The sequence below is a fragment of the Dryobates pubescens genome, chromosome 17 (assembly GCF_014839835.1).
Source record: "Dryobates pubescens isolate bDryPub1 chromosome 17, bDryPub1.pri, whole genome shotgun sequence".
NCBI classification, from domain to species: domain Eukaryota; kingdom Metazoa; phylum Chordata; class Aves; order Piciformes; family Picidae; genus Dryobates; species Dryobates pubescens.
In genome coordinates this window covers 10,192,365-10,205,348 of record NC_071628.1, presented here as the reverse complement: position 1 = coordinate 10,205,348, position 12,984 = coordinate 10,192,365, and the positions used below count along the sequence as shown (strand labels likewise).

At 55.0% G+C, this 12,984-nt stretch overlaps 1 protein-coding gene across 1 annotated transcript in view; it reads left to right on the top strand.

Moving 5' to 3' along the window:
- The window catches only part of ADAMTS7 (ADAM metallopeptidase with thrombospondin type 1 motif 7), a 49,820-nt gene that overhangs the window by 17,620 nt on the left and 19,216 nt on the right, over positions 1 to 12,984 (top strand). The window contains exons 11-18 of the mRNA XM_054169207.1: positions 404 to 549; positions 1,584 to 1,753; positions 3,291 to 3,424; positions 4,473 to 4,593; positions 6,482 to 6,726; positions 8,895 to 9,036; positions 9,525 to 9,651; positions 10,406 to 10,619. Of these exons, the coding sequence (XP_054025182.1) occupies positions 404 to 549; positions 1,584 to 1,753; positions 3,291 to 3,424; positions 4,473 to 4,593; positions 6,482 to 6,726; positions 8,895 to 9,036; positions 9,525 to 9,651; positions 10,406 to 10,619 (1,299 nt within the window). The remainder of the gene's footprint in view (positions 1 to 403; positions 550 to 1,583; positions 1,754 to 3,290; positions 3,425 to 4,472; positions 4,594 to 6,481; positions 6,727 to 8,894; positions 9,037 to 9,524; positions 9,652 to 10,405; positions 10,620 to 12,984) is intronic.

The window sequence follows — 12,984 nt, the reverse complement described above, 5'->3', positions numbered from 1 at the left end:
CTTCTCCAGAACAAGGTTTTCCTGCTCAATTTCCTGCCCAACTCCATAAAGCCATAGATGTTTCTCCTTGTTAGTTCAGTATCCCCTCCCCAAGCCTTGGCCCCTCGGCCCCAGGGATGACCCTGGGCTTAGCTGCTGCCACTCCTTTGCAGAACCTCCCACAGTGCCTTGCCCATGGCTGTGCCTCTGGGCTGAGGTGGGGCTCTGGATCCCCTGACTGGTGGGTCTGGCAGAGGTTTGGGTGTGCTGCCTCGGAGAAGCCCTCATGCAGCCCAACATCTGAGCTTCCCATCGCCAGAGGTGCACCGAGCTCTGGTTGATGCCCAAAGCACGGATCTGGGGGCAGTTTTGGGGGGGTTTCCTGAAGCTTTGCTTTGTCTTCTCCTGGCCTGTCCCTCCACAGTGGTGCTTCAACGGCGAGTGCGTGCCGGTGGGTTTCCGTCCCCAGGCCATCGACGGCGGCTGGAGCTCCTGGAGCTCCTGGGCCCTGTGCTCGCGGAGCTGCGGCGCCGGAGTGCAGAGCGCCGAGAGGCAGTGCAGCAGCCCCACGTAAGCAGCACCTGGCTCCTGCAGAGACCCCCTCTAGGAGGGGGGCCCAGCACTTCACAGAATCAGAGGATTGTTTGGGTTGGAAAAGACCTCTACGATCACTGAGTCCAACCATCAGCCTAACACCGCCATGGCCGTTCAACCAAGTCCCCAAGTGCCATGGCCACAAGTTTCTGGAATACCTCCAGGGATGGTGACTCCACCACCTTCCTGCACAGCCTGTTCCAATGCCTGACCGCTCTTGCAGGAAAGAAATTGTTCCTCATGTCCACCCTAAACCTCCTCTGGCATGATTTCAGACCATTCTATCACCTGATACTAGGGAGAAGAGACCAACCCTCACCTGGCTCCAACCTCTTTTCAGGGAGTTACAGAGGGTGATGAGGTCTCCCCTCAGCCAGGAGTGATCTTAGCCCTGACTAGGCACTGGTGAAGCAACACCTTGAATCCTGAGTTCAGTTTTGGGTGCCACACTCAAAGAAGGACATTGAAGGGCTGGAGCAGGTCCAGAGAAGGACAAAGAAGCTGGTGAAGGGTCTGGAGAACAGGTCTGGTTAGGAGCAGCTGAAGGAACTTGAGGCTGAGAGGAGAACTTCTGGCTCTCTACAGTTCCCTGAAAGGAGGCTGGAGCCCAGTGGAGGTTAGTCTCTTCTCACATGCAACGAGGGACAGAACAAGAGGAAACAGCTTCAGTTTGCCCCAGGGGAGGTTGAGGTTGGACATGAGGAACAATTTCTTCCCAGAAAGCTCTTCACAGAAAGAGTAATTGGCCAGTGGAATGTGCTGCCCAGGGAGGTGGTGGAGTCACTGTCCCTGGAGGTGTTCAAAAAAGGATTGGATGTGGCACTTGGAGCCATGGCTTAGTTGTCAGGAGGTGTTAGGTTTTAGATGATAGGTTGGACTTGATGATCTTTCAACCTGGTGTGGTGGGTTGAAGTTTACCCTCAGCATTAACTTTTAAGCCAGACCAACTCAGACTCTGTGATCTCTTCCAACCCAAGCCCTTGTGTGACTCTCTGCTCTCCCTCTCCCAGGCCCAAGTACGGGGGCAGGTACTGCCTGGGGGAGCGGAAGCGGTTCCGGATCTGCAACGTCAAGCCATGTCCCCCCGACAAGCCCTCCTTCCGCCAGGTCCAGTGCAGCCACTTCAACCCCATGCCCTACAAAGGGAAGCTCTACAAGTGGACACCAGTGCCCAACAACAGTGAGTCCCAAGGCAAAGCCTACAGAGTAACCTAGAAGAGGGTCACGGGCTCGCAGGATGCTAGGAGGTGGAAGGGACCTCTGGAGACCGTCGAGTCCCAGCCCCCTGCCAGAGCAGGAGCAGGGAACCTAGTGCAGGTCACACAGGAATGCATTAATTTCAGTGGGAGAAGGACCAACACATGTGAGCATCAATCAGTTGTGCTTCATGCCAAAGCCATTTGCTCTTGTGCCCAAATCCTGCAGTGGATTTTCTATAGGAAGATCTTTGTCCCTGCAGTGGTGTCTTGTGAAGCTGCACCAGCAAGGTCCAGAAGCCCATAGGAGCAGGTATCTATATTAATCTTGCTGAGATTAATATGAGTTCAGGTAAGAGCAGAATTGGAGGAAGATATCATATTGCATATCAGGTTGGAGGGTAGATAAAAGCCTTTTCTTTAGCTCATGAATGAAGCAAACCAGAAATAGCACAGCAGAGGAATTAGCTTCTTCGTCAAGAGGGTCTTCCCAACAGCCTGGTCTTGCTGTTGGTGTCCATAAGATTGGCCTTGCAGTCAGTGCTGTTACAATGTCCTCATCAGTGACACAGGCAGTGAGACTGAGGGCACCCTCAGCAAGTTTGCAGATGACACTAAGCTGAGTGGTGAGGTTGGTAAGTCTGGAGGACAGGTTGGGTGTCATCCAGAGGGACCAGGACAGGCTGGACAGGTGGACTGAGGAGAATCTCCTGAGATTCAGTAAGACCAAGTCCTGCACTTGCTGGTGTGGTGAGAAGCTGGGCATGAGACAGCAATGGGCACTTGCAGCCTAGAAGGCAAATGGCAGCCTGGGCTGCTTCACAAGCAACATGGCCAGCAGATGGAGAGAGGAGATCCTGTCCCTCTGCTCTGGTGAGACCTCACCTGAGTGCTGTGTCCAGCTATGGGGCCCTCAACACCAGAGAGACATGGACCTGCTGGAGAGGGACTAGAGGAGCCACAAGGGTGATCAGAGGGCTGGAGCACCTCTCCTAGGGCACAGGCTGGGAGAGCTGGGGCTGTTCAGCCTGCAGAAGAGAAGGCTCTGATAAGACCTTAAAGCTACATTTCAGTATCTGAAGTGGGACCTACAGAAAGGCTGGGAAGGGACTGTTCAGAAGGCCCTGTGGGGGTAGGACAAGGGGCAGTGGTTTGGGACTGAAGCAGTGAAGTTTTAGGTTGGACTTTAGGAGGAAGTTCTTCGCAATGAGGGTGGTGAGACACTGGAGCAGGTTGCCCAGAGGTGTGGTTGGGGCCCCATCCCTGGAGACATTGAAAGTCAAACTTGATGTGTTTCTGAGCTACCTGCTGTAGTTGGAGGTGTCCCTGCTGAGCACAGGGGGGACTGGGCAGGATGCCCTTTGAAGGTCCCTTCCAAGGCGATGCAACCTGTGACCCTGTGTCTTTAAGTCGTGGCTGGGCTTGCAGAGGGGGGTGGAGTTTTGGGGTGGGTATTTTGGGGAGCTGGTGTTGAGGCCTCCGGCTTGCTGGGGTTCAGCTGCTGCGGGTTGGGTTCCCCAGTTAACCCCTGCGAGCTGCACTGCCGGCCCGAGGATGAGTACTTCGCGGAGAAGCTGCGGGACGCCGTCATCGACGGGACGCCCTGCTACGAGATGAACGCCAGCCGCGACGTCTGCATCAACGGCATCTGCAAGGTGGGGCCCAGCACACCTCGCCCCGGGCGAGGAGCCCAGGCGCCACCCCTCTGCTCAGGGAAACGGAGGTGGGCGTCAGGCACGCCGGCCCCGCTGGCTGCACCGATGGGCTGGGACAGGGAGGGAGGCTCCGCTTGGAAATAAGGTCAGGGGTAGGGAAGGGGATGTGAGCGTGTTGAGGAGCATCTCTGTGAGGAGGAAAGGCTGAGAGACCTGGAGGGCTGTTGAGCCTGGGGAAGAGCAGCCCCAGAGGGGGTCTGCTCAATGCTCGGCAAGACTTAAAGGGTGGGGGGCAAGAGGATGGGGCCAGACTCTTGTCAGCGGGGACAGGACAAGGGACAATGAGCACAAAGTGGAGACCAGGAGGTTCCATCTGAAAAGGAGGAGAAAATTCTTTGGTGTGAGGGTGCTGAAGTCCCAGAGCAGGGTGCCCAGAGAGGTTGTGGAGTTTCCTTTTCTGGAGAGCTTCCACACCCACCTGGCCATTGTGGTCCTGGGCAAGCTGCTGTGGGTGCCTTTGCTCTAGCAGTGGGGCTGGACTGGGTGATCTCGAGAGGTCCCTTCCAACCCTTGCCACGCTGGGAATCTTTGAGAGCACACTCAGCTGAGCCCTACATCCTGAGTGTGGCGGTGGGTCTGACCTGGAATTTGTCACAGAATCCCAGCATGGTGGGAGTTAGAAGGGACCTCTGAAGATCATCCAGTCCTAACACCTGTAAAAAGACCCCAGCTTGCCCCTCTCTCACACCCAACTTCCTTATTTTCCACTGCTGAGGACCAAGACTAGTCCTCTCCCTTGTTCCTCCCACGCTGGTGTTGGAATCACCTCCCAAATGCAGCACTGATTCCCCTACACTGGTCAGTTTCAAGACTCATCTTGACAGGGAGCTGGGCCAGCTCATTTCAACTCCACTATCACCTAGAATGGTTGATTGATCCCAGCTGATCCTTGGGGTCCCTTCCAGCCTGGCATGCTGTTGGTGGCTGATGGCATGGTGGGCAGTTGGGGTGATGTGGGGGACAGGTGACTGATGGAGCTACCTTGCAGAATGTGGGCTGTGACTACGAGATCGACTCCAACGCGGTGGAGGACCGGTGTGGGGTCTGCCATGGGGATGGGTCCACCTGCCACACCGTCAAGAAGACCTTTGAGGACAGTGAGGGGCTGGGTAAGTGTGGTGGGTTGGAATTACACCCCACCCCCCAACATAACATTGCCAGACCAGCTCAGTTAGAAAGCAAATGAAGCTGTATTTACAAGCACCCCCTCTACTCTGCTCTGGTGAGACCCCACCTGGGGTACTGTGTCCAGTTCTGGAGCCCCTGTTACAGGAAGGATCTGGAGGTGTTGGAATGTGTCCAGAGAAGGGCCACGAGGATGATTAGAGGGCTGGAGCTCCTCTGCTATGAGGACAGACTGAGGGAGTTGGAGCTGTTCAGTGCAGAAGAGAAGGCTCTGAGGAGACCTAATTGTGGCCTTCCAGTATCTGAAGGGGGCTCCAGGAAAGCTGGGGAGGGACTTTTTAGGGTGTCAGGGAGTGATAGGACTAGGGGGAGTGGAACAAAAATAGAAATGGGTCGATTCAGGTTGGATGTTAGGAGGAAATTCTTTACTGTGAGGGCAGTGAGACACTGGAAGGGAGGTGGTGGAAGCCTCATCCCTGGAGGTTTTTAAGGCCAGGCTGGATGTGGCTCTGAGCAGCCTGCTGTAGTGTGAGGTGTCCCTGGCCATGGCAGGGGGGTTGGAACTGGCTGATCCTTGAGGTCCCTTCCAACCCTAACAGTTCTGTGATTCTACAACTACCACCTAGAAATATGGAATGCAATGGATATATATAAAACAGGTAATATTTGCATATATGTACAACTTGTAAACAACACAAGAACCCCCCCAGGACAAAACCGGGGGGTACCAATAGCTTCCCCCTTCCTGCTCCCTTCCCTCCCCCTGTACACAGGACAAGAGAAAGAGCAGAGAGTTGCTGTTAGTTACTTAACCACAACAAAGAACACAGCCAAGGTCAGCAAAGCCAGCAGCAAGCCAGGAGCTGCTATCTGCCAGAGAGGAGGAGGCAAAAAGAGAGGAAGAGAGTTTACAAATCTAGCTTCCTGTTAGTTCTCTGCCCAATGGGAGTATTTAGACCTTATCACCCTTTTCCTTTGGCACCCAGCGGTGATTTATTTACATTCTATCACTTTCTGCTCAAGACCTGTGGGGAATTTTTCTAGGCACAGCCTTGAACTACCACCACAAGGTGTAAAGATTGGCGTGGGGCTGGCACCCAGGGGACAGCAGCACCCACCTGTGGTGGTTTGAGCCTTAACTGGGACTTAAGAGCTGAGATGGGGGCAAGGCTGAGAATCCCTCCCCCACTCCCCCCTCCTCTTTCCCAATAGAGAGGAAAAGAAAGGAGAGGAGCAAATCATAGATTCCTAGAATCAGTAAGGTTGGAAAAGACCTCAGAGGTCATCAAGTCCAACCTGTCACCCAACACCTCATGACTAAATCCACCAAGAAATAATTTGGATTTGGCTTGGAAGTAGAGAGGTAAAGAATTTTCTTTAAACAATATATATATATAAACAAGATATATATATATAAACTCTCTCTCTCTCTTTATATATATATATATATTAAAAAAAACAATAACAGGTAGGGTTCACAAGAGCAAGGAACAAGGATGGATGGGGAAAAAAGAGAAACATGAGATTCAAAACCAGTCCCTTGCAAAGGTGTGGGTGTAGCAGGGAGGACCACCTGGCAGAGAAGCAGGGAGCCAGCAGTCCTCTCATCCAGGCAAAGGCAGGGGCCAAGAGAGCCACATGGCTGCAGTGTCCTCTTTATAGGCTTGCTGGACAGGGAGGGGGAGTGGAACAGATTAACTTAGTTTCCCTGCAGGGGGAAACCACCCTGCAGGGAGGGCAATGCTCTCACAAGCCCTCCCCTCCCTGCTTCCAGGATGGGTGTAACCCATCATCACACCACCCCAGGTGGTGGATCTTCTCTGTGCCACGTCTTGGACTCCTCAAAGGCTCAGCTCCCGGTTCCCTTCCCAGGTTACGTGGATATTGGGATTATCCCCGCGGGAGCCCGGGAGATCCGGATCGAAGAGGTTGCGGAGGCTGGGAATTTCCTGGCCCTGCGGAGCGAGGACCCGGAGAAGTATTTCCTGAACGGTGGTTGGACCATCCAGTGGAACGGGGACTACAGGGTGGCAGGGACCACCTTCACCTACAAGAGGACGGGGAACTGGGAGAACCTCACCTCCCCGGGGCCCACCGTAGAGCCTGTGTGGATCCAGGTATGGGCTGGGCTCTGCTGGTGGTTGAGGTGTGAGGTGGGAACCAGAGGGATAGAGCTGCCAGGTCTTCTGCCTTCCCATCCGGGGCTGAGCCGCTGTGGTCCCTCACAACACTTTGCTGCCATCCAAGGGATGGGGCCACATTTCTCCAGGAGCCAGTGTTGGGAGCAGTGACCACACACTGCTGGCCCAGGGAGCTTTTCCAGCCCATGCCACTTCCAGCTGAGCCTGACCCCCCTGCAGCAGTCCTCCAAATGTTTACCCAGAGGGACAGTGTGAGGAGAAAGGGACCCTTCCTGAGGCCTTTCCTGTATCTTCTCAAGAGCAGGGGAGGAGCCTGCAGTGCTTCTGGCAGGGCTGGAGCAGCTGGTGGAAGTGGTGGGAGCTGGGAGACACGGTGGTGGGAGAGACTGGCCAAGCAGCATCCCTCAGCAGTGCCATGGTGAGGTGCACTTGTGGGTCCTGCTCCATGGTGCAAACCCAAGTGATGTCTCCCAGGGTGCTGCCTCTGCTTCCTCACAAAAGCCCTTGAGGCAGGAGGTAAAAATCCAAAAAGAACATTTGAAATCCTTCCAAACATCTGGAAATGTCAACTTGTAGTCGTCTTCTGCACATCAGGTGGAGACCCTTCTTGGGGCCTTTTGGTTCTTAAAGGGGCTGACCAGAAAGCTGGGGACAAGCTTTTGAGCAGGGCCTGTTGTGACAGGACAAGGAGTGATGGTTTGAAACTAAAAGAGGGACTGGGGAGAAGGGAGAAATGTTTGAGCCTGAGGGTGGTGAGAGCCTGTTCCAGGCTGCCCAGAGAGCTGGGAGCTGCCCCATCCCTGAAGCCATTGCAGCTCAGGTTGTTTGGTGCTCTGAGCAAGCTGCTCTGGTTGCAGATGTCCCTGCTGGCTGCAGTGGGGTTGGACTGGATGAGCTTTAAAAGTCCCTTTCCAACCCCTTCTATGATTCTGTGAAATTCCTTGTGGTGCAAAGCTTGCCACAGAGGCAGTGACCACCATGGAGGTGCATCCACCCCATGGACCTCCTGTCCCTCGCAGTCGCAGCTAGTCACAGTAAGTCACAGCCTTACTCACGCTTCCTGAGCACCAGCCCCTGTGCAGAGGCTCACCTTGGAGCCCAGCCACACTGAGCAGCCAAAGTCTTCATCTTTGCAGCTCTTCAGCAGAGGCTCCAGACGAAATATGAGTAGGATCCTGTGGCAGCCCCTCTGCTGCCAAGTGCTGCTGCTAATGGGAGCGGTGGTGTGCTCGGCACCCGCAAATGATTTTCTGGGATCCATAACATAATTAAAACCTTTTGGCAGAAACCTTTCAGTGTTCACTGAGAGGGTTTTGGCAAGAGGCCCTGGGCCCCACCAAAGCTCCAAGAACAACAAAGCTTTTGGCACTAATGGGAGTGCTTAGGGTAAGAAAAACAAGGTTGAGCTCCAGCCTTTGCCCAGCCTGGAGTGGGAGGTGCTGGGGGTGGGGGGGTAGGACTTGTGTCAACTTGCCCAGTCCCTGGAGGTGTTCCAGGCCAGGTTGGATGAAGCCTTGAGCAACCTGATCTAGTGGAAGGTGTCCCTGCCCGTGGCACAGGGTTTGGAACTGGATGGTCTTTAAGGGCCCTTCCAACCTGAACCATTCTATGAATAAATCTGTGAATCACCAGCAGGAGTGCCAGGGGACAAAAGCAGCCTTGGGGTGGAGCTGGATGTGGAATGATGTCTTCATGGCCATGCTAGGCAGGTTGTTACCTCCTGAAGAGCCTCTGGGGTGCAACAGCCAACCTGGACTGCCCTGAGGGGATTTAAGAAGGGTTTATAAATACCTGAGGGCTGGGTGTCAGGAAGGCAGGGACAGCCTCTGCTCACTTGTGCCCTGTGATAGGACCAGGGGCAATGGATGTAAACTGCAGCGCAGGAAGTTCCACCTCAACATGAGGAAGAAGTTTACTGTAAGGGAGCAGTGGAGCAGGCTGCCCAGAGAGGTTGTGGAGTCTCCTTCTCTGGAGACTTTCCAGACCCACCTGGATGTGTTCCTGTGCGACCTGTGCTGGATTCTATGGCCCTGCTCTGGCAGCGGGGGTTGGACTTGATGATGGTCAGCGGTCCTTTCCCACCCCTAACATCCTGTGAGGCTGTGTACTAGCCACCTCCTTGACCACCCCTTGTGTGCCCACAGCTGCTGTTCCAGGAGACCAACCCGGGGGTGCGGTACCAGTACACCATCCAGCGCCCGGCGGACAGCCAGAACGAGATCCAGCAGGCTGAGTTCCTCTGGCGCTTCGGCTCCTGGACCACCTGCACGGCCACCTGTGGCACTGGTGAGGCCTTGCTCGCTCAGCCTGCAGGAGCACAGCGGGCAGAGCATCCCTGGGGTTGTGTGGATGCTTTGGGAATTGCTGGGCTTCAGGTCTTGAAATAGAAATGAGTAGATTCAGGTTGGATGTTAGGAGGAAATTCTTTACTGTGAGGGCAGTGAGACACTGGAAGGGAGGTGGTGGAAGCCTCATCCCTGGAGGTTTTTAAGGCCAGGCTGGATGTGGCTCTGAGCAACCTGCTGTAGTGTGAGGTGTCCCTGGCCATGGCAGGGGGGTTGGAACTGGCTGATCCTTGAGGTCCCTTCCAACCCTAACAGTTCTATGATTCTATGTGGCATGGGAAAGTGAGGAGGACAGAAGCTGAGGGCACTTGTTTGCACGTGAAACCTTGCAAGGTTTGGGTGCTTGGCTTCCAGAGCAGAGGGGAAGCAGAGGAGTGAGTCAGGCAGGTTGGTGCCCATCCCCAGCCCAGCCCTTGCCCGTGTCCCCAGGGGTGCAGCGGCAGGTGGTGCACTGCGTGGAGAAGCTGGCTGGCATCGTGGAGGAGCGCTACTGTGATGCCCTCACCCGCCCTGATGACAAGCAGAGGACCTGCAGTGAGGAGCCCTGCCCAGCCAGGTCTGATGGCTCTGCCCTCACCCCTTCTCAGCAAAGCTCTTCAGCTTCAACCCCTGCCCTGAAGAGTTGCTGGGACCCTGGTTGCTGCAGCTGCACTGGGACATGTGCACATATCTCCTCTCCATTGTGCTTGAGAAGGGCTCCCAGACCCTGTGTTGGTCCATGGGAGCAAAGCCCATGGTTGCCCGAGCACTGCAGTGTGATGTTTATCTGCAGACCATGAGTATCATGGAAGGCATCATCCTAGCAAGGCCTGGAGCCCCTCTGCTGCTGTGCAAATGAGCATCCCCTGTGACATGGGCACTAACCCAGCCCTGGATGTGCCAGAGCCCCGGAGCAGGCTGCCCAGAGAGGAGTGGAGTCTCCTTCTCTGGAGAGCTTCTAATCCCACCTGGTCACTGTGATGCTTGGCAAGCTGCTGTGGGTGCCCCTGCTTGAGTATGGAGGTTGGAGTGGGTGATCTGCAGAGGTCCCTTCCAACCCCTACCATGCTGGGATTCTGGGATCCCTGACCTTTGTTCTGGGCACCCTAACCCTGAGCTGAAGCCAGAGTTGGGATCCTCATTGCCCCATGACCCAGAGCCCTGCTGATGGCTACAGGCTGCAGGAGCATCTCCTGTACCTCTCCTGTCCCCGACTGCCTCTTGGTTGGTGGTGCTAACCCCTGCAGTGCTCAGTGTGGTGGGGCAGAGGCCAGAGGCTGGCTCCTGGCCACTGGCTCCAGCTGAGACCTTTCCCTTTGGCCTCTCCCCAGGTGGTGGGTCGGAGAGTGGCAGAAGTGCTCGGCCAGCTGCGGCGGGTCGGGGCTGCTGAGGAGGACGGTGCTGTGCATCCAGAGCGTGGGGCTGGACGAGCAGAGGGCGCTGCAGCACGCTGACTGCCAGCACCTCCCCAAGCCAGATGCCACCGCCCCCTGTCATCCAGAGGTCCCCTGTCCCTCCCAGTGGGCAGTAGGGAACTGGTCTGAGGTGAGAAGGAGCACTGGGGAGGTCCTAGTGTCTCGTCAAAGCTTGGGGGGAGCTGGGATAAAGTCCTCCCGGACATCTTCAACCTGCTCAGCAGCGATGGGTGTCCTCCAGCTTGCAAGGACCATTCATAGCTGGGTTACATGGGCCCATGGTGTAACAGCAGCTCATGTGGATGGGAATTTCATGGCATGAGGAGGTCTTAGGGTGAGGAAGGAGCATTGAGCTCTCTGCCTCATCTTCTCCAAACCTTGTTCCTTGCTCAGTCAGGGTGATGGCCATGTTCCATGCTTCATGCAAGAAGGGCAGAACCAAAAGACCTCCAGCACTTTTCCCAGCACAAGTCTTCCTCTTTGTTTTGGCAGAAGCCTTAAAGAAGTTTCTTGCCAGCTAAGGATGTGGTGTTGGAGGCCAGTCAGGCATGGGTGTGCTGGCCAGTGGGCACCAGCTCCCTGGTGCTAGGACAGAGCTGTCCCGTCTCCGCTGCAGGGGTGGGCAGAGGCAGAGACCCCTCACAGTGGTGAGTGGCTTATGAGCCAGACATATGGCCTTGGGGCCAAGAAGGCAAATGGTCTCCTGGGGGGTACAAAGATGAGTGTGGCCAGCAGGTCAGGGGAGGTTCTCCTCCCTCTCTACTCTTCTCTACTTACTGAGGCTACAGCTGGAGTCCTGGGTCCAGCTCTGGGCTCCCCAGTTCAAGAGAGACAGGAAACTACTAGAGAGAGTCTAGTGGAGGCTGAGAAAGTGCTGAGGGACCTGGAGCATCTCTGTGAGGAGGAAAGGCTGAGAGCCCTGGGGCTGTTGAGCCCGGAGAAGAGCAGCTTGAGAGGGGATCTGCTCAGTGCTCAGCAAGAGATAAAGGGTAGAGGGAAAGAAGATGAGGCCAGAGTCTTCTCGGTGGACAAGGGGCAGTGAGCACAAAGTGGAACCCAGGAGGTTCTAGATGACCGTGTGGAGAAACTTGTTTGTTGTGAGGGTGCTGGAGCCCTGGAGCAGGCTGCCCAGAGAGGTTGTGGAGTCTCCTTCTCTGGAGAGCTCCCAACCCCCCCTGGCCCTTGTGCTCCTGGGCAAGCTGCTGTTGGTGCCCCTGCTTGAGCAGAAGGGGGTTTGAGCTGGCTGATCTCCAGAGGTTCCTTCCAACCCCTAGCATGCTGGGATTCTGGGATGCTCTCAGGGAATGGAAGGAGGCTATCACATTTTGTAAGCATTTTTGATGTAAAAGAGAAGGAGAGCCCCCCCAAAGCCCCAGCCTAGATGCAGTGCTGTGGTCACCCCTCTGTGGCCTGTGCTCATTTCTGTATTTCTCTGGATCAGCTGAACCATGGGTTGAGGTTTGAACCAGCAAACATCACAGTTGCTCATCTCAGCAGTGGTTTCGAAAAGTGTTTGTTCTGAAGACAAATGTGGGGAGAGAAATGAGATCTCCTGGGAGCAGAGCTTGTTGCTAAGGAACAAATGGGATAAAAATGCCAGCAGAGAGTTTGAAGGCTGCACGAGAGCTGGGCAGAAATATTTTTCCAGGGGCCCACAAAAGCCACAATTGGAGGGCTTGAGGAACAGCTGCAAGAGTTTAAAAGCAGAGCTAAGGATTGCATCTCCATGCCTTGCCTGGAGCCAGCCCAATCTGTCACATCAAACCCTGTGGTGGGGGACATCAACAGATCTGAGAGGCTTGAGGGTTTGAGATGTCTGTTGGTTTCTGTCCTTTCATTTAAATCAAGAGGCCACATCCTTCTCCATTTCCACCACCAGCAGTAAGGAGAGCAATCTGAGGGTGGTAAGGCACTGGAACATGTTGCCCAGGGAAGCTGTGAGCACCTCATCCCTGGAAGTCTTTAAGGCTAAGTTGGATGAAACTTTCAGCAACCTGATCTAGTGGAAGGTGTCCCTAGCCATGGCAGGGGGGTTGGAGCTTGATGGTGTTTCCAACTCAAGCCATCCTATGTTTCTCTGAAATTTGAGGGGCTTGGGAGCTTCCCAGAAGTGTGGTCCTTCTGTTCAGTGATAATCATCAGGGACTGTTGCTTTTTTTGGGGACTTGCAGACCCTTGGGCAGGGCCTGTCTGGCACCAGGAGCACTCAGGCAGCCCACAAAGCCAAAGGGGTTATTTGTGGTTTGGGCAGTCCAACAAAGTGCTTAACCACTGGGACTCGGTGCCTTCAGAAGGAGACCCAAAATCCATCTATATCCAGCTTGAGGGACTTCCCAATGAAGCTCCCAGTGTGGTCAGAAGTATTGTTTGTTATCCAAAATGAAGCTGGTGAAGGGGCTGGAGAACAGGTCTTGTGAGGCACAGCTGAGGGACCAGGGCTTGTTGAGCCAGGAGAAAAGGAGGCTCCATGAAAGCTCCATGAAAGGAGGTTGGAG